This window comes from Hirundo rustica, chromosome Z (genome assembly GCF_015227805.2).
Source record: "Hirundo rustica isolate bHirRus1 chromosome Z, bHirRus1.pri.v3, whole genome shotgun sequence".
NCBI lineage: Eukaryota > Metazoa > Chordata > Aves > Passeriformes > Hirundinidae > Hirundo > Hirundo rustica.
In genome coordinates, this window is record NC_053488.1 from 6,281,584 (window position 1) to 6,303,085 (window position 21,502).

Genomic DNA, 21,502 nt, shown 5'->3' on the forward strand with positions numbered 1-21,502 from the left:
TGAGGTCTGCTGGAAACTCTTTGAATTGACACCCCTCACTCTCAAGTGGCTGGCAATTCCATTTCATCCCCTGTTGTTCTGAAGTGCAGGCTCAAGAAGAGGAGCTGGGAGTGCCCAAGAACAGGCACCTAAGGAGCAGGATAAAACCCACCGCTTTGTCACCTTTATCTTTTATATAAAATGACAGTGAATTGTTCTGGAATGTAAATCTCTAGCTATTGTTACTATTTATTAACATTAGTATTATTACTATTACTGAATGATATTTGCTCTCTGAAAAAAATGGTTCCTTCTTAGCCACAGGCAATACTTTTCTGAGTGTACATTACATGATAAATCTCTGTCAGGCAGTGGTTCATCCAGCTGTGCTCTGCTAGACAATATTGTTAGATATCTGTTTACTTCAGCTCCTAATATCAACTCTTTAAGATTTTTTTTTCTGTTTATTTTTGTGATTGTCTGAAAACCTGAGGAGAGATTGAATTAAAGTTGGTGTATAAGGACTACTATGAAAAAGATAATGAAAGAGAAATTCAGGGAAAGGACTGTGAGGAAACTGTAAAAAGTCTTTGTTGCTGTATCCAAAACTTAGTGTTGGGGGCACTTTTGAGCCCCTGTGTCCTGATGTGCACCCTGCCCTTATTGTGATGCCATGGTTGGGTAAGAGACTTTTTTGTTGTTGTTGCAAAGACAGCATGGCTGAAGAGAATGGCAAGAGTAATTAATTAGTCCTTATTTGTCCACCTGGGAAGCAGGGTACCAGGGCAGATTGTGATGCTTTCTTCTCTGACAATTATTGGAAGTAACTGGCTGAAGTTGATTCTGAGATTTCCGATTGGCTGGCTGAGACCTGGCACTTGTGCAGAGGTTCTGAAGGAAAAAGATTGTACCTCCTCTGAGATCACATCAGGGCTGCAGTCCCAGGTATCCAAGAAAATGGCTGTGTGCAGCTGAGGCTGTAGCTAACCTCCCACCCAGCTCATCCGTGCAGGACCAGGACCTTTGAGAGACTGTCAAGGTCACTGTGTCACATGAGCTCCCAGATAACTGCGCTTGCAGATGAATGGCCACAAAAAGGGGGATGTTCTGACCTGCTTTTGAGGATATTTCCATATGTGCACTGTCTAGCATTTCTGGAGAGCTCAAGGATTGTGTTTGCTGACTGTGTGTCTTTTCCCCTAGAAATAGGGCAGACCTTCCCAGTCCTTAGCCTTAATCTGACATAACTTGCTGATCAATGCTGGTTCTACTTCTCCTGTCTAGAACTAATTTTCTGCCTAAGGTTTAGTTCTTTGGGTTTATTTTGTGTAGTAGTTGGTGGGGGTTTTGGTGGTTTTGGTTAGACAGTTGCTGTGACTTGACCACTACTTGTCCCAAAGAGCTCCCAGTCATCTTTAAATCTTTACTGTTGCTCTGCTTTTGTGACATTCACATGCTCTCCATTGCTTGCCATTGATTTTTTTTTGTTTGTTTTTTTTTTTGTGTGTGTGTGTGTGTGTGTGTGTGTGTGTGTGTGTGTGGCAGAGATTGTTTGTTTTGGTGTTGTCTGAGTATCTTATAGAGTTCCCTCACTGGGGCCGTGGGTACCTTTGCAGAGCATTGGCAATAATAATGAACTTTGCAGAAATAGCAATACTCCAAGAGGAAAACCAGACATTAGCTGTTTTTAAGGCATGGAGGGAAGAGTAACAAAGTGAGAGAGTCAAATCAAGCCTAAAGATGCCATTCCCAAGATGATGCTTTCCACCTACCTCGTACTTGCTCTATACTAGAATACCTCAAGGTATGAATCTACAGAGGTTAAAATAGGCTGTTTGAAGTATGTTTCCAGTCCTGCCTCTGGCAGTTTAGATTTGCTCCAGATCATGGTTATGCTACTCTGTCTCAACTCCAGACAATTTGTGTCCCTTCTCCTCGAGTGTGAGGGTGGGTTTTACTGGAGAATCCTGAAAAGCAACGAGCTATCAGCTCTGCATGTGGATTTACAGCTCTCTCTCGAAGGCTGTGTAACTCTTACCCGTGTGAACCACGCTAGGTTCGGGACACGGTTGGCCGTACTTTTCTCGGGCGCTTTACCCCGTTAATAAATGTTCCCTGCCAGGGCAAAGAGCGATCAGTAGCGCTCAGAGGGGCCGGAGGCGAGGCCCGCGGGGCAGGGTAACTCGGGGAAGCCTTTTGGCTCTCCTTCCCCGCGGCAGGCTCGGAGGCGAAACTCCTCTCTCTGGAGCGCTTCCAGCGGAGCGGGGCCGGGCTCCGGGGGCGGGCCGGCCCCGGGGAAGGTGGTGGCGGCCGCCGTGCCCGCCCTGCTCACCTGGGCAGCGGCGACAGCGCTCCGGCGCCGCTCCCTTCCGCTCCTTGGAGGATGAACGGGCCGGGGAGGAAGGTAAGGGGAAGCCGGGAGGGTCAGGGGGTGGCGGGGCGACCCCAGGGGCTGCCCCCTGTTCTAGGGTGCTCGAAGCCGGGACACGACGGCGTCTGATGCGGACACTTCCCGGGAGTTCTCCCGCTCCGGTCGGCGGGGCTGGAGGAGATGCGTCCCACCGCCGGTGCCGCCGCGCCGCCTGCCCGGCCCCGCTCAGCGCGGGGAGCTGTGCTCAGCGGTGCCCGGAGCCCCAAAGCCAAGGAGTCAACCTTTCCGGTGGTGCCGTGACCACCCGAGAGGGATTTTCTGTGCAGATGTTCCTGTAGAGGAATAAATCAAGGGAGAAGGGTTCTGTTGTTCAAGTAATAACGAGCAAAGAAACAAGCTGCTTGTGGGGGAACGACCACGCGAAGTGCTGCTTGGGGGGGGGGGATGTTCAGTGCTGCCAGGAGAGCTGCAGGTGCATTTCTTAACTTTGGTTTGCCTTTGGGTTGGCTTGACAGCGCTCGAAAGGGTTTGCTAGAGAGCAGCAGCCTTTGAAATGTGGTGGGGTCAGTGTTGTTCTAGAAAATTTGTTCATACCTAGAAGTATGTGGCCACTGTCCTGCCAGAAGTTAAGCTCCTCGGCTAAATGCTAACGCCTATTGCTACTGCTAGGGGCTGAAGACTGTTGTTGCTATGTGTTTCTATACGTTACTCTTCCTCCACAAAACGATGTAGTAAAGGTTCGTTGTGTCTCTCAAAATAAAGCTGATAGTAAGGACAGTACCCTTTTGGCCCATTCTAGGGAAAATGACTGCAGGTGTCCGTCCCCAGGAGGGAATCTGCATCCCTGGGGCAGCTCATCACCTCTCAGCAGTGAGGCGCAAAATGCCAGGACTGCATCTTCTCCTGCGCCTAGGGAGGGAGAAACAACTGCAGACAGAGAAGGGCAGGAACCTAAGCACTTCCTTGCTCGTACACAAAGCAACTGAGAAGGTAGAGAGCGAAGGAAGGCCACCTGTGCACTCTCAGAACAGTTTGTGCCTGGTCACTTATACAGTGCCAAGGGCTGCTAGTGGAAAGGAAACCAGACTGAGTTTCCTCTTCAGCTTTGCTCCCTTGAAACAATCTTCTTTCCCCACTTGCAAAATATCCATAGTGTAAAACAGTGTATGAACTTCTGGGCAAAACTGAACTAAGTGGCAATTGTTCAAGCCCGTCAAAATCTGACTGTTAAAGGAAGATCAAAGTCAAGTTCTTGCTGAGATTAGCAAGCAATTCCAGGAACCTCAATTCTATTGAACAATACCTACCGGAGGGTATCATTTTTGTAGGATTTTGCAACTGGGAGACTGTTATTCACAGCAGTCACAGAGAAATTGTAACAAAACCGAGGTAAATTAAAACACAGTTTTGCTGCAATGAGCGATTTTTCAAAGTTATGAATTTAAGGAATTTTGGGACAGGATTTTCTTTTAAAAGTATTATTTTGCTTTTCTGGTTGAGTTTGAGAGAGGTCATTGCTGTCAGTGATGTTCCTCTTTATTTCTTTGTGGGGTGAGTCACTGGATTTGTGGATTGAAAGCCACACTTTGCCCTTTCTCAAGCAAAAGTAACCTTCACCTTTTGTATTTAATATCTTTTTGATTTCCAAGTGCCATGATTTCTTGTATTGTTGATGAATAAAAACATGAAGTTAGCATTTGTCAATATGTTATACCTTATCAAAGTACCATAAAGATGAGGGGGTTTTTAACAAAACAGAAGTACACATAGAAAAGTTCTGTTCTAGCTGTCATGATTATTTTTCTCATATCCAGTGTAAGTTAAAGGCAGTCCATGTAGTCTGGATAATTAAGTAATTTTTAGGTATTGACTGTGCTGTAATCTGGGTGTACAGGACATTATTTTTTACTGTAATTAAGAAATTTGTTGGACCAATATGAAAGGGCTGAGAAACTGTTGAGTCTCCTAAGAGCCTAGTAAATTTTTTTTTTTTTTTTTTTTGTACAGGCTTATTTATACATTCTTAAACTGGTTTCACAGTAAATGAACCATGAATAGAGGTAACTGTCTTCAATAGCAGGTTGTCAAGTACCAGATTTTCAAGTCTCTGTAAAATACGACCTCTGGAGTAGTATATTCTTGCTGCAATGAACTGGGATTTACAGATGATACTTCCAATAATACCAACATAAACTTAGCAATCTACTCGTAGCATAAAGCCTTAATATTGAGGTCAGAGGGAAGCCTATGACTGGCTTTGGAAGGGATATAAAGTTTTGAGGAGTGTATTTTCCTCATTCTGGAGGGATTTGCAGGTGTAAACACCATAGAGAATGTATATCCACTGCTTTCTACTGAAAAAAAAACCCAAAAAAACCAAAAAACAAAAACAAGACCCAAAAATACTAGGTGGTTCAGGGTTCCAATGCTGGCTTCCAGAATCACTCATATGCTTAAATTCATTGTGCTGAAATTAGTCATGTGTAAAAAATTGTTTTCCTGTGAGCATAAAATTTGTTAGGATTTATGAAGTTGCCGTTAAAGCCAGCAAAGGCTCTTTAGCAGTAGAAAAACTGATACATGTGAATATTTTCCAGTGCCTGGATGCACTGACTTCGTTCTGAGGCCGTACTAAATATGCATTTCTGAGGGCAGATTCTACCTCACTATTGCTGTCCCTTCTGTTCATCCTTGGTTGGCGCATGCTGCTTGTGGTAAAGCTTTCTGCCCTTGTGCTCATCAGTCAGGGCATACTGCAACGAGATTACTTCAGGAGCATGACTGGAGCATGCTATAGGAGGTGGTGCAAGTGTGCATCCTCTTTAAATATTCCCTCGTTCACCTTGTTCAGAAAATCCATGGCTGTCTTGTCTCAGGGAAGAAGCAGTAAGAGCGCTGATGGTAGGAAAAGGAGTCTTTAACTTCCCTTCAGTTCCTAATTCAGTGGCAGACATACTTCCCCTCTGCAGCCACTCACTCAGCTCCCCTCCAGCTTCTGCTCACACTGATCATCACTTGTTCTGTCTAAGTTCCTCCTGAGCACTGTGCTTCTGAGGCTGAGACTTGAGACTGTTGAGCCTGGAGAAGAGCAGGCTCAGGGCATATCTCATCAATGTAAACTGAAGGGAGGGTGCAAGGAGGACAGACTCTTTCAGTGGTGCCCAGTGACAGGTCCAGAGGCAATGGACATGAAAGAAACTGTAAAATGGGAGATCCTCTCTATCTGAATATCAGCAGGGGACTGTAAGGGTGACTGAGCACTGGAATGAATAGGTAGTCCAGAGGTGTCGTGTTCATACTTGGAGATGCTAAAAACTACATCCAGATATGCCCATCCCAAGCAAACAGCTATAGGTGGCCCTTCTTGGGTGTGTGGGCGATGTGACCAGATGACCCTTCCAAACCAGACCATCCTTCTTTGATTCTGCTGTCAGGCAAAGCATTGCTACTCTTCACACTTTCCTGTTGCTTTCCAGCAGTCCACACAGCTCCCCATCCTGCAGCCTTCACTCCTCTCAAGCACTCTGGCACGTTACACACAGAGGCTCATCCTCTTTAGTTTGCTCTTTCACCGTTAACCTAAAGTAAACAGAGTGCTGCTTGCGGGTTGCATTTAGCAATGCTTCCCCAGAATTGGGACTCCTTATTCCTACAGCTTATTTTCTGGCATCAGTTCAAATGTATACCTAAGCAAGGGAAATCCATGTGATTTCCCTTGCAGATTCCTGCAATGCTGTCTGAAATCAATAGCTAAGTTTTCATTGAATTCAATGGGAACAGAAACTGGAATACTAGGGTGTTAAGGAAACTTGACTGGCTAACTGACTAACAAAATAACTTATCTGATAATTCATATCAATTCAGAAAAAGGGACTGTGAATAGCTATCAACACAATTTAGGGTATGACACAGTATTTCCACCAAGCTCAGTCTGCAGGTCAAAATATGGTGTATGTTCACATCCTTTATTAAAATTCTAGATGCCATTGATGCCTGGTGTGGGTAAATTCCCGTGGAAAAAAGTCTCAAACTAGATAGTCAACAAATCTTGAAGGTCCTTTGGGTAACATTGCTTACCCAAAAGCGATAGGTTTTGGGTGTACCCCACAGGTGTATGGGTTCTGAGTGGCATTACTGACCTCTGGCTCTCTTCCAAATCTCAGTTGTGGTGTACGGCAGGCAGCTCAAATCCCCAGCTTAAATTTCCCAACCATTAATAGAAGGGAAGAGAGACTTGAGAGTATTGCAATGAATGCGTGAAACTGGCTGCTCCTGTTATTAAGTGAGGATTTAGGGCACATTCATCTGCAACTAGGTGCTCTATGCTCTGGGAGGCAGTGAGGTCTCATCCAGAGCTGCAGTCTAAGCAGCAAGAAAGGCTGCGTGGTTGGGTGATGAAACGCAGTCTGCTTCATTCTACTTATACTGAGCCTATCTTCAAGGTTGTCCTCAAAGATAGCCACCAGCAGAGCAGTGTGGCAGCGGGCAAACATGCGGATATGTAGCCTATGCAGGACGTAAGCCACGACTTGATTTGCGAACAGTGACAACTAGTGGGGAGAACATTTACCTAGAGGATTGTTATTACCAGGGCCAGCACGGGCTCACTGTGGTAACTGGAAAACTGAAAATACTTTGTCAAACAGATTGGTGATCTCAGTCCAGTTTCTTGATGGATTAGTGCCTGTCTATATTGCCATCATTGCGATGACCCATGGACTGCATCAAGAGAGACAGAGGCTAAGGGCTCAAAGCCTCTCTAAACCGAGGCATTTTAGTTGTGAAACCATCACTTACAAATAAACAGAAATATACTTCATTAAAGTGTTTCAAAAGCATTAAGAACCAGAAATAACGTATTCGGACCATTTTGTCATACAACATCACAGTCCTTGCACCGACCATGCTTCATATTTCTAGTATTTTTACATCACTCACTAAAACTAGGTGGGGGAATGGTGGTCAAACATCAGGTAATATTCCAAGAGGAGGAAAAGGTATATACACAAGCGTTCCTTGGCAGCTGGGTTTCAGATCAATGCTTTATTAGGCAGGAAGCATAGTGCTCAGATGACATTACCTATTCTTGAAGGATTTATTATGTGCCATTTAAAACAGAGAGATTTAAACTAAAATCTTGCAAAGACTTAAACCCCCCATATTTAGCTTTACACCTCCTACATAGTTTCACTGAGGTCAATGAAACTATTCACTGTGGAAAGCTAAGAAGGTGTGTAAATCTCTGTAGCATTAAACATTTTTCTTGATTATCTCCCCGGGGACTGGAAACGGATTGGCAGCTATCAGACACCTAGTGTAAAATGGCAGCTTTTGTCACTGAATATTGGCTTAATTGAAAAGCAGCATAAGAATTGTGAAACAATTCTGGCCTTTTCTCCTTAACTTGCAGCGGGTGCTGTGTGGTTCTGAGCTGCTCCGTTCAGTACCCCCAAGCAACTGAGATTTGCTCACCCATGACTAGGGCACAGTTTGACTGTCAAAATAAGTATTCGTAACTTTCTTTCTTTCTTTCTTTCTTTCTTTTTTAAAAATATTTAGCACAACTGGGGTTGCTCTCTGTGTGTGCATGTGTTGTCCGTAAGGGAGGCTGCCTGGCTCGCGAGGGGGCTGCCCCACTGATAATGATCCTTCTCCTCATCCTTCTTCTCATCCCTCTTATCATCCCCCGATGATCCCTCCGCTCCCCCCCCCCCCCCCCCACCCCAGGTGGACAAAGCGCGGTGGTCGCAGGCGCTTCCTAAGACCCTGCCGAGGAGGGGAAGGGGCTTAGCAGGTCTGGGGACCTCGGAGGCAGCGCGGGGAGCTGGCGGGGGTGACGGGGAGGCGCCGCAGGGCGGGAGTGGCCGGGGCAGCGCCGGCGGCGGGGGGAGGCGCCGGTGCCGGCGGCGCAGGGGCGGCGGCCCCGCAGCCCGGGCGGGCGGCAGGTGGGAGCGGAGCGGAGCGGAGCGGAGCGGCGGAGCAGCGGGGAGGGTGGCCGGGAAGGGAAGGGAAGGGATGGGCTGCGCACCCAGCATCCATGTCTCGCATAGCGGTGTGATATACTGCCGGGACTCGGAGGAGTCCAACTCCCCCCACCAGACCACCACCATCTCGCAGGGCACCACCACCCTGCACGGCCTCTTCGTTAAGACAGACGCGGCCGACTCCATCCCCTCCGTCCTCGCCTACCAGAGCCGGCAGCCGCCGCCCTCCGCCGGCCCCCGCCGCAAGGAGCGCAGGGAGTCCGGCGGCGCCTCCGCCCGGTCCAGGACGCCCCACTGCTGCAGCGTCGAGGCGGAGACCCAGACCAGCAGCTCCAGCGCCAAGGTAAGCGTCGCCTCTCCGGAGGGACCTCCGGCCGTGCCGGCGCGGGTCCCCTCCGGCCGCGGCGGAGGGAGGACGGTGCGCGGAGCCAGCGCCTCCCCCGCCGGAGGATGCTCGGCGGGCGGGATGCAGCTGGCGGGAGCGGTGCCCTGGTGCCCACTGACTCACCGCAGCTGCGGCGGCCGGGCCGGGCCGGGCTGGCACTGCTGCGGGGGGGCCGCCTCGCCTGCAGCTCGCCGCGGGGGAGCGGCAGCGGCCGGGCCCCCCGGGCTGTGTCCGCCCCGGTCCGCCCCGAGCACACAGCCCCGGGGCGGCTGCGAGCGCCCTGCGCCGGGACCGGGCGCGCACACCCGGCGAGCGGGGAAAGGGATTGTTTCCAGCTCTGTGACTGATGGCAGAGAGTGGGCGCCTCTGGGAGAGGCGGGATAGAATCTCCCCACCCCTCCCCGAGTAATTCTCAACTGCAACGAGCTCGTACTCGGTGCTGGCTTTCCGTCACCCCTTTTTGTTCCCGCCGTGTCTGGTTAGAACGCCCTGTTGCTGCTAGGCGTGGATGTCGGGCTGAGGAGCGAGCCGCTGCGATGTGCGCACGTACGCTAAGGCGCCTCGCTGGTGCGGGGCTGTGGGGATGCTTCTGGGGGAGCGGGCGGGGGCTGTGTCTGTCTGTGGGGTCCCCGCAAGGCTTGGGTCCCCCTCTCAGTGGCCAAGGCAGGCGCTGCTGCAACCTGCCTGACAACGTCCGCGCTTAAGTTTAGCGCCTGAAAAGAGATCATTGCGCCGGATATTTTTTTTTTTTTTTTTTTTTTAATTAATACCGGAGTAGGTTTTTCGTTGACTTCCCTGAAAGCCTTTTAGAAGTTAAGTTTTGCTTTGTTGCTCCCTCCCGAAGTTTAACTGATGGAAAGAAACAAACGGGTATCATGATCCTAGCTGCACCTTAGGTCACTTCTCCTGTTGTACTAAGAAAGCAGGATATCACGTCACAAGGTAGTGCGAGTATCTTGTTGGAATATCGGTAAGAAATTCCGAAGTTATAAAATGTTCCTTAATAACTAAAAATTCAGAATTCATCTTAAGGAAAATGCAAGTGGGAGAAATCACACAAAAAACCCAAACAGCCCCACAGCCCATTGTCAGTCTGTTAGTTCAAGTGCTGAGGAACTTGTGGAATTGTCTGCGGTCCTAGTGACTGTTTTACTCATTCAGATGAAGCGCCTGCATCATCAACAACTGGGACAAAATACAAACATGACTGGAGAAAAACAATTCTTGTATTTCTTGGATTTGTGGATTTTTTTTTTTTTTACTTGTCAGAGTGCAAAACTTAAGCCAAAACATGATTTATTTTTTAATGTAGAGGAGAGCAAAATCAAAACACTTTTACAATTGTTTCAAGTTGAGAATTGGGAAAAAAAAAATGAAATAATTGGAAAAAAAAAAAAAAAAAGAGTTTTTAGAGTCATAACTAGGTTCTCCATAGTTGCTTATTATGTTATGTGCTCTTATTAAAAGATATATTTCTCCACTTTACAGTTATTTAAACTGATGTATTTCTTGCTGATTGGAATTGTAGTGTTGTGGGTTCAACAAGGCCCAGGGCCGGGTCCTGCCCTTGGGTCACAGCAGCCCCAGGCAGCTCCACAGGCTGGGGCAGAGTGGCTGGAAAGGACCTGGGGGTGCTGGTGACAGTGACTGAACGTGAGCCAGGGTGTGCCCAGGGGGCCAAGAAGGGCAATGGCATCCTGGCCTGGATCAGCAATGGTGTGGCCAGCAGGAGCAGGGCAGGGATTGTCCCCCTGTGCCGGGCACTGGTGAGGCCACAGCTTCCAGTTCTGTGTCCAGCTCTGGGCTCTTCACTAGAAGTCATTGAGGTGCTGGAGCAAGTCCAGGGAAGGAAAACAAAGCTGATGAAGGGTCTGGAGCCCAAGTCCTGTGAAGAAGAGCTAAGCGAGCTGGGGGTGTCTAGCCTGGAGAAAGGAGGTTCAGGGGTGACGTTCCTGTTCTCCACAGGTGCCTGAAAGGAGGCTGTAGCCAGGTGGGGGTTGCTAACTTCTCCCAGGCAACAAGAGACAGGATGAGAGGAAACAGCCTCAAACTGCTCCAGGGGAGGTTCAGGTGGGACCTCAAGAGGAATTTCTTCACATAGAGGATTATCAAGCATTGGAAGTGACTGCCCAGTGATAAAGTCACCAACCCTGGAATTGTTCAAGAAATGACTGGATGTGGCGCTTTGTGCCATGGTCCGGTTGACAAGGTGGTATTATGTCATAGGCTTGACTTGATGATCTCAAAAGTCTTTCCCATCCTGGTTAATTCTGTGATTCTTTGAAAAGACATCCAAGACCGAGTCCAATCTTTGACCAATCACCACTGTATCAACGAGACCGCGGCACAAAGTGCCACATCCAGTCTTTTCCAACCTAAGTTATTCTGTGGTTCAGTGACTGTTTTTGATAACTTCACTTCTTTTTACAAAATATGAGTTTGTTAGGTTTTGGGGATTTTTTTAAAGTTATTTAACAACTGTTTCAATTATATGTAGAATTTTTTTCCATTCTTGTAAGAATTAATATCTGTAAATTTTTTTTTTTTTTTTTTTTTTTTTTTTTTTTTGCGTTAGAGCTGCTATTCTTATTGTCAGTCCTGGCATGGTTTTATATAACACATTAAAGTATTGACTAAAACAGGGTTGGATTATTACAGAACTATCATAAAGGCAAAATAGTATACTATACGTGACAGATTATAAGAAGTGGAAAAGTGTGGAAACGTGTTTCTGCATGATAACAATATTTTTTTCCATAAATGCTCAGAAGGGAAGAAAAATATTCTCTACTTTGGTATAGAAAGCATGTCTAGCAATACCACGTGGTTTTAGCTGCTGTAATGCTTGGTTGCATGTATTAGCTATATTGGATATTCCATACCATGTGTCATCACACTCGGGAAAAGAAGGAGGAAGAGGGGGACATTGGGAGTGACAGTGTTTGTCTTCCCAAGTATCCACTGCACATGATGGGCCCTGCTCTCCTGGGGATGGCTTTACACCTGCCTGCCCATGGGAAGTGGTGACTGTTAATTCCTTGGTCTGCTTTGCTCATGTGTGCACCTCTTACTTTACCTGCTGGAGTGTCAAAATTCATGAGTTGTTTCACTTTTATGCTCCAGATTCTCTCTCCATCCTGTGGGTGGTGGAGTGGGTGAGCAGCTAGCTGCCTGGGGCTTAAACCACCGCAAAATCTCACCTGAGTGTATTAGGGGATGAAACCAATATAGTGGTCAAATGGCTGTTAGCGCTATTATATAATAAAATAATTTCCAGTTGTGTAACTGCTCAAACCACTTAAACCGTGTTGCTTGGTGTGTTTTCATTTTGTGTCCTAAACTCTTACATAAAAATACTTGTTTACACAATCAAATATTGCATTATTTACATTTGATCCTGCTTCTATACAATGTTTTAAAACTCATCTACACCATGGTATGAAACTAGCATTAAAAGGAATCAACCTCTAATAATTTCAATCCTATTCAGTTCAAATAAAAAATGAAATAAAAGCCAACCAAACAAAAAATTATCCCATGTCACTTAAAATACATGGCTTATCTAAGCCTTACTTTCAAAGTCTATTTGATCTGTATTCATTTGGCGTGAGGTCAGTGTTACAAAAGACAATTTTGTTTGTTTTGTTTTCTTCTCCTTTCTTTATTGAAAGGTTCTGAACTGTTCAGAGCAGTGAGATGTGTTGGTCCCATCCCACTCACACTGTTCATGAGTAACCGTCCAGCAGCTTTGTTGGGTGGGTGTGTTTCTTTATATCTTGAAAGCTTAGTGAGAAATTGCCTACCGGATGCCTGACAAAAAAATCTCAAGTGGACTTGTTAAGGGTTGGAAGATGCATCTGTATCTTGATTTGGGAGAGGACCCACAGTTTCTGCTGCCCAGCAGTTATTAAGGTACTTGGGCAGAAGCACTCAGGTGAAAAAAACCCAGACATTCCTTCCCCTTGTACCCTCCTTAACAAAGGCAAACAGTATCATGAAAAGGAAGGATATTAATACCTCAGACGCTCCATCAGCTTTGCATAAAGACACCAGGGATTTCGCTTCCATCGCAGACGCGTAACAACGCTCTGAGAAGATGCTGACTGTATAATGGCTGCTTGACCCATTGCTCAGTTATTGCTGGTTCTGAAGTGCAACAGTACCACCTGGTCAGCAAGGTTTTTTTGGACACTTCTTGGGGATTTGAAAATGTAAAAAATGCTTACCTTATATATGCTTACTACATCTTTTAGTTATGGCCAAATCTTAAGCAGAAGGTGTGACTAGTTATGCTTTTCTTTAACATCTTGAGACTTCGGCATTAACGAAACTTTACAGTGACAGACAAGTTTCAAAGCTCATGTTGCTAACATATTAGCTAGATGGGAAAACACTCCGAACAACTTGCGGTCTTCCATTGATTGCTTTATCATATTTTTCTTCTTGAAATTACAAGAACAGCAGATGTAATGATTTGGTTCTTCTTATGCTGTGTTCTTTGTCGAAGAGAAAGACCTGTTTATGAACTTCTCGATCAGTCACAGTAGGAATAGGTTTTGATGGTTTTCAGGCTTTTCTGCAGCAAAATAATTATTAGAATCAAAGCTCAGAATGAAGCAAAAATACAGTGGGACAGTATCTCTTAGCAGCGTTGTTCTGTGTTAAGTTCCAAGGTGGAAGTGTTGGGACATATCCTTCTCTTCAAAATGTCAAGGACCTAGTTTTTAAAATTTTTTTTTTTTTTTTTTTATTATTTTGTTTTATTTTATTGTGGAGGAATAAGTCAAAGACTGCAGCTGCCAAATACTAAGGGGAGAACTGGAGAAATCCAGCCACTGGGAGAGTTGTATCAGGTCCGTAGGTCCTGTAGAAATGTAGGCATAACTGTTGCCTTGATTTCAGATGCAGTTGTCTTTCAAGCGGTACCACGTGTAAGAAAACTCGGTGTGCTTCTTGCACTTCTGGTTTTGCTCGAAGTGTACTACGGTTTAACTTACTGCTAGTAAGTTCTGTGGCACGTGGAACGTGCCAGATGCAGTGTAAACTTGGAAAATAAACCTCCCAACTCTGTAACTCAGTGTGATGAGGGTCCATTGCACAACTCAGTAGGACACCTGAGACATAAGATACCTCTTGAACATGGCTGGGGTCTGCAGAATTGGCATAAAAAAACTGAGCAGGCCAAAAAGTGTTGAAATATGTTACAGTGCAGGACCTTGTTAATTTAAGCTAGTTGTTCTCTGGGAGGTTCTGGCCTTAATAGCTCTTACCATAAAGAAAATTGCTAGTATAGAAGTGCCCTTCTGTGACTAAGCCCAGACATCTTAGATGAAGACAGTAAAAGGACTTTTGCTGCTCTGTATCTGACCTTTCCATTCCTCCTTCAAATGATGCAGGTAAACTTTGTCAAGCACGGTAGTTGTGCTCTTAAGCAGTGCTAGACACTAGAACTGTTACAGAGCAGATAAAACCATTTCTTCAGAGAAAGTTAAACCACCTGGCAGAGAGAAGCCTGATCAATTGAGTCACACAATATTCTGGACTTCCAAAACTGCTCTGGATGACAGGCGTTTATATCACTAAATACAAAATGAGCATATGTGCGTGTGCACATGTGTGTTTATAAGAGAAGAGAATTGCTGAATGCTTGTAAGAGAACTCAATCGTTTCATCATCAGAACTCAACAGGTCCAGGACCCCTCTAAGTCCCTCAGTAAATATTTATTTTGTAACTTTGGCTTTAGGTGCCTAAAATACCAAGTGGTTTTAAACTGACCAGTAGCAGCATCTGTTTTCCACATTTTACTGTTTGCTATGCACAAAATGAGACTGAGGTTTTATCTTCTGAGGAGCTTGGTGTGAATCTTTCAACATTTTCTCTATTTTACATGCAACTTTTCTAAGAGTGCCATCCAGTGGAACACTGGATGTACCTGTGTGGCTGCTAGAAAATAGCGTGTGAAGTGTTTTATGATGCAGCAGAGTTTATCTCCTTTGGGTGAGCCTTGTCAAACCCAGGATTACAGCTTAAGGAAATCGGCAGCCACATTTACTCATGTAAAGACAAAAGTACAGAGCATTGTGAAAAGCAGCCTGTGTGTTTGAAGTGGCTGGGGGCATGAGCTTACAGTAACAACTGCCACCTGACGATCTCTTGTGTAGCACTGTCTCCCTCTGGCACAGATCTGTCGGTGCATTTCCAGCCCAGAAAGTCACCAGCCTTGCAGGGCAGCAGCACATCACCTGGCTGCCCCTTGCTTCTCTGAGGGCATCTTCTCTGGGCCAATCTCACAGGCCGTAAGGTAGAATGAGCTCATTCTGCAGGAGCTTCCACAGCTCCCCCGAAACACCAGTGCTCTTGGCTTATGAAGCTTGAGTCACCTTTCCCTCTTAGTGAAAGGAAGAAGCGCTGTCCAAAGGTACATTGTTAATTCTGAGTTAAGGTGACATTCTGTACAGCTGTTTGGTGGCAGTGTCTACTCCAGGTAACTTTCTCTACTTCAGAGGACCATTAGTCCATTTGCCGGTGAACTTTATTTTTCCCTTTCAGTTCAGCCGTTTGTGTCAACCACAGCCCCATCCTTCACCATCCAATTATTTATAAATGTCTTTCTCACCCGTGTTGTCAGCTGTAAAAGAACAAAATGCATTAGAGACATGCTGTTCCTTTGTATTACCTCTGACTCTTTGAATAGTGAGGTACTCTGGAGAATAATTTTATAAAAATCCCTGTATATCTCTGACTTGGCTATCCAATATTAAATATTTCGTATCTTGGATGTAGAAGGGTAGAGTGTAGATTTATGCTGAGAAACCCCTCAGTTAAATGGTGTTACTTCAGAAACTGTCTCAATATTAAACTCTTAATAATGTGAGTTGTTCACTTTGAAAATGCATATCTAATTTTGAGGTAGATTTACTATTCATTGACCTTTTGCCCTGGATTCAGACTGCATCTGAGGAGACAGATTTTGTTCCAGAAGGATGGGAAAACTGAAACAACACAGTTGGTTTCACAGCATGGAAGGATGGAGCAGGAATTGCAAAGGTCTGGGCCACCTGGACTCCAGCACACAGAATTCACAGACAATGCAGCCAAGTGTGAGCAGGTGTATAGATATCATTAAACCACATTCAAGTAAGAATTCCAAAGGAACAATGGATACTTGAGACACTGCAACGGTAGGGTCAGTAACATCCACTGATGGAATGGACAGAGTGGAGTTTTGAAGCAATATGGGTATTAAAAATCAAGCTATTCAACATCTCTTTGTAAGCCTAGGAGAAACTGCTCACAGCCAGCATGTAGAGCTGCAGCCTGTCAGATTTAATTGCAATTCATTTGTGCATATTTGGTGGAGTGAGGTCTGATTTCCTATCTTGTTATATGCATGCTTTCATCAAATAGTGATATAGTTACAGGTGGTGTACCTGTCAGTGCTGAAAAAATAAACCAGTGTAATTGAATGTGGAATTGCACATGAGGTCTTGGTGTTGGGAGCTGCTTCCAGCAGTCGATTTTCCCTTTGCTCTTAGGTTAGCTGTTTTGCCACAGGGACAGTGAGAGAGGCTTTTCTCTTCCCCGGTTGCAGGTTTGGAAGGCTGTATGAGGGCACTGTGGACTTGAATGTTGCCAATGGTCATTGCTCTCCTGCAGTTATCGTGTCCATTATGAAATGCAATTTATTAAACCACCGTGCTAGCCAGAAACCAATAAACTTCTTTTAGCAAAGGAGAGGGAAAATGAGCCTTTAGCTTTTTTGTGTGTGTTCTTTTCCAAAGTTAATCAAATTTATTCTGAGACCCCAGAATAGATGTTGATGTGATGGTTCAGGTGTTGTCTGGAGAGACATCCAAACTCAAGTCTCTGTTTTGAAAGAGTCTAAAAAGGTTCTCCCATGTGAGTACTCTTCTTCCCTGACTGTTGGCTATTGTGGGTTTCTCTTTCTCTTGCTTTTAAGATTGCTTCCCTGAAGTCCATGCATTCCAAAGAGTCCTGCCTCATGGATTGCTGCTTCCTCCTTGTCACAAAGACAAATCTTTCTTGAACAGCTGTTTAATTATATTGTGAAAACCCACAAGATTTCAGAAAGGGTGCTTGTAATACATCTCAGAATAAATCCATTCACAGGTGTTAAATGCTCAGGGATGTGTTCATATTCCAAGCAGCGTTGTGGCTCGTGGAAGAAGTCAGTGACTGCTGTGTCAAACACTTTGCTTCAGGCTGCTTCATCTTATCTCAGATTGCAATGTGAAGGAGACTAGGATACCAAGAGAAAAAAAGTTAAGATTTCTTGCATTATCATGGTCATGGTGTAGTGGTCTGCAGCTGCTGGACAGCGCTCCTTCCCCTTGGAGCTCTGGATGGCAGCCACAGTGTGCTGGTGGAAACCTGGGAAATCTTTGGCTGCCTTTGTTCTAAAGACACCAAAAAGGTCAGCTGGAGTGCTCTGATGGTGTGGTGGATGGTTAGAGAGGAGAGAAAGTGAAGATCTGAGATGGGCTAAGCAGGTGAGACACCATTGCTCAAGTAGGATAAAAGTGATCAACCTAACCTAAGCTGGAGCAGCTGTGGTCCCGTGTTGTGGGCTGGAGGAGGTCGGGGCAGAGACACAACAAAACAGATGGGGCTTAAAGGGCATGTGGGTAGAGAGCTGTTCTGGAGGAGAATAAAAATCTTTTCTTGGTGCACAGGATGTCTTTGACACTTGGGAGTTTGAGGAAATGTGATGTCTGAATCTAGAGATTTCTGTCCAAATCTTAGAGCTGCACAACAGAAATGCATCTTTCTGCTCGGTGCTGCTGCAGGAAGAATTGCCTGCAAGATGTTCTGTGTACAAAACTGTGGTGATGTGTCCACTGCTGCCTGAAGTCACTTGTCTGTGCTTGTCTCCGTTTTGTTAATGAACCCATCACAATTGCAAAGGATTCCTTCTACATCTTATAGTTAAACATTTGACAGTAAGAGAGAAGTACCTAATATTTATCTGGACAAACTGAAGATCACTAACCACCTGTTTTCTGAAGAAAGCTTTGATGAAAGAGAGGCCAAGGTATTCTCCACAAAGCCAAAATTACAACAAAATAACACCAAAGCAAAATGAGTAAACACTAAGAATCAAAATTATTCTAGTACGGTAATACTTCTGGAATCACTGGTTTTGGTTTAACTTCTGTGATAACTTGTTAAATGGCAGCATGCACTCCTGTATTGCCATCCCAGTCAGGAGAGAATTCACACAGTGTGTTAGCTCTGTGAGTCTGGTGCATGGGAATCGTTTACCCTTAGTGGTTGCTTTTTCTTTCATGTGCACATTTGTATAAATGTTGTCATTTTGTTTGGTGCAACAGTGTCTTTGACATAGTCCAGGGTTTTTTTTTTTTTTCATTTCAGTGTGACAGAGCTTTTACAACTCTAGTCCTTCAGGTGAGGTTGGACTGAGCAACAGAGCCGGATTTCTTTTTTTCCCCTCGCACCATTAGTGGGTTAAAAACTGTGTGTTTGATAGATTTATTTAAGGCTCACACCCAAGACAAGAGTTGTGCAAGTCTTAAAGACAATATATTTTAAATGTCATGATTTTAAGTTAGATCCTGTGCATCCTGGTGGTAGAGGTGTCAGACTTTTTCTTTCAGGTTTATGAAAGCTAAATATAAAATTATTGAGAACAGAAAAACTAGCGGGACTGATGAGTATTACACTCAACCAAAACGGTGTCTGTTTGCAGATACACATTAACAAGAACAGCTGATGCACATACAGATCTCCCTTGGCCCTCTGGCATTTTAGTGGCTTTGAGACTATCCATACAGTTCAAAGAGTTCAGTAATGAACTGTCTTCAAAGAAGGGAATCTTTTTCATGGGTTCCACTGCATTTACAGAAGAGGCTATTTTTAGATGAAGGTTTTGGGGGCTTTTTGCCCCTTTGAAGACATCTGTGACCTCACCTTAGATTTGAAAAATCTACTGTGCTGGAAGTAACTCCTTTAAGACCATCCATTCATGTTTGCTTTACTGTTATTTTTCATTTAGCTGCAAATATCTCCAGATCTGTAGATAGCTGAAAACTGAAAAGGGCTCTGTATTTCTATAGCTCACATGTGAAGCCTTGTCAGAGAATTCTATTTTCATTGCCTGTCAGAGGATGACCCATAATCATCTGAATTTTTTGCCTATCATTTCCTACCACTGAAGAAAGAGGAGCATTTTATTTCAAAATCTAATGAATGAGCTTAAAATACAGTGTTTACTGTACAAAACTGTGTTCAATGATACAACACAAAAACTTGGTATCACTTTGCACTTCCAGCCCCAGTGCTGGAATGTGAAATGCGTACATATAGTTCAGTAGTACAAATTCAGAAGTCATGACTCCATAAGTTAGAATGCAAATCTTGCATCTGGAAAGACTCCACTGACATCAGTGAGATGAAGATCTGGCTTTTTTTAGATAGGCAGTGGGCAAAAGGCTATTCAAATTTTCTGAAAATTTTCCCAGGTTCTGTTTTTAGTTCAGCAGAAATAAATGACTGGGCCGTGACACATTCTCTTATGGCCAAGGGGCTAACAGGGATCAAAACAGCTGCCATTATACCTCCTACACAGCCCTTAGCTATTTTAGCTGCAGTTGGGCTGGGCAGTGCTGCTCCTCTGAATGGCTTTTTCCTAACTCTCCCTGGTAACTGTTCAACATTTCTTGGTGTGTGAAGGAGGTAGTGGCAGGGCATCGGTGCAGCATGGAAGATTTGCGTCACTTGGACATCTCAGCAGTGCTTCCTTTGGTTGATCTGCCACTCTCCCTGCTGCAGGATTTTTATATTTCACCCGTTCTTTCAGCATAGGATCACTGAGGAAGTGATCACATAGCAAAAGCATTGTCTTCTCTGAACACTGGGAGATTCTTTTGTAAGTTCGTACATACACTTGGTGTATTCTTATCTGCAGGTTGGGTGAGCCATCTGCTGGCATCTTTCTCCAGTTTGGGTTGATTTTATTCCCAAAATGCATGTTGTTTCTTTTATTGCCCCTCTCCTTTCCCATTTGAACCGTTGCAGAGGTATTGCCATTACTGAAAATAGGATGAAACCAGGATACATTTAAATGTGTGGATTTCTTGGTTCTTTTTGGTCACAGTTCACAGCCTGCTTCTACCAGCTGCTAAGTGACTTCAATCATTCTTCCTCACTCTGAAGAAGAGCTGTTCTTTATCTATTCCAAGTATTGTCTAAACTGATTAGTATCTGACAACGTAGGTATATCTTCATTCTTATTGCCAATATACGTGCCACGGACATGAAAAAATATCATGGCATTGTGAGAGAAAAAAGAACCTTCATGCTGCCTATCACAGGATTAAGTGTAAAAAAGGGAAGAGCCTTGTGTGCATCTTCTGTAACCCCCTCTCAAACTTTTGCTGCTTGCCTGCTTAAAGATTCACACGGCAACTGTGCTAATGGGAACTTAGTGAGAATTGGATTTTCTCTTTATTTGAAAATTTCACTTCAACAAGGGAAATATTTCAAGGACAAAATTCTGGAAAAATGCTTCATGTAAATGATAACTTACTACAGTAAATTTGAGGTTCTGGTTATACTTTGACAAAAATGTTCACCTGATCTACTGCTTCTTCAAAAGGCTTTATTTCTGATACATTAATATCTTCCGTTAGCTGGGAGGATCCAGCTGAAAAATCCCTCACTCTCTGGTGCTGCTAACTTCACCTAATGCTGCAGTGCGGAGGTCCAAAGGCATGTTACCATAGAGATATCCACAGTAGTTTTAAACCAACTTTAGGTTACTAGAGCTCGAGCGCTAATGATTGCTGCAACATCGGCTGCGGAATGCGCGCTGTCAGGCTGTCAGCTGGCTGAGCTGACTGCATCTAGCCACAGCCCAGGGGTGTTCCTCTTTGGGGCTGGAAGCTCAGGGCCCAGCTCTTGCAGCTCTTGCTGAGACACAGCCACTCCTGTGCTAGGGGACCTGACCAGGTGCACGGGCACCTCAGTTGTGCTGCTGTTGTAAGGGAGAAGTACAGAAGTGTTCTGGCCTTGAACAGTCAGAGCAGATCTAAAACGGCCCCAGTGGCTGCCCAAATGGGTTTTTTTGGTGTTTTTGGTTTTTTTTTTTTTGGGGGGGGGGGGGGGGGGTGTTTTTTTGTTTTTTTTTGTTTTTTTTTGTTTTTTTTTTTTTTGGTTTTTTTTGTTGTTGTGGTGGTGGTGGTTTTTTTGTTTGTGGTTTTTTGTTTTTTTTTTTTTTACTTTTTGTGATGATGTATTTCACATCTTGGGTAGAGGTTGCACTGTTAGATCAATATTCAGGGTGAAAAAAAAAAAAAAAAAAAAAAAAAAAAAAAAGAGTGGTTATTTATTCATCTCACCATCAGCCACAGCTTCTTCTATGTAGTTCCAGGTTTGGCTCCGCTGCATGTTTAATGCTTGCAGATGTGTTCAGTGAGCACATTCGGAGATGGAAGTTCATTCCCTTTTGAAGAAAAAGATACAATGGAACACTAAGGTGAAGAATTTAGCAATCAATCCTTAAATAAATATGGTTTCTTATTTGGTTTGCTTCTGATCCCAAATCAGTCAAAAGAAACTAAGCAAGGCTGTTGCTGGTTCTGTTGTCATTACGTTTCTTACCGTGGAGGACCTCATCATCTGAGGCAGCGTGTGAATGAAATGCTTTCCTGACATGGCTGGCAGCAACAAAAGGGTACAGGGTATGACTGTGGGTTGTGTAGGTTCTGCTGTACATATAAATTCATGAAGCCTACTGTGCTGCT

At 44.7% G+C, this 21,502-nt stretch overlaps 1 protein-coding gene across 5 annotated transcripts in view; it reads left to right on the plus strand.

Annotated features, from left to right (window-relative positions):
• The first annotated feature begins 2,324 nt into the window (after positions 1-2,324).
• Positions 2,325-21,502, plus strand: part of PDE8B (phosphodiesterase 8B) — an 80,619-nt gene continuing 61,441 nt past the window's right edge. For 3 of the 5 annotated variants that reach the window (XM_040089196.1, XM_040089197.1, XM_058423967.1), the window contains exon 1: positions 8,348-8,677. In XM_040089196.1, coding sequence (XP_039945130.1) covers positions 8,366-8,677 — 312 coding nt within the window. In that variant the 5' untranslated portion in view covers positions 8,348-8,365. Of the gene's footprint in view, positions 2,384-8,347; positions 8,678-21,502 lie in introns of those variants that run through there. The other 2 variants (XM_040089199.2, XM_040089200.2) reach the window with 2 other exon arrangements.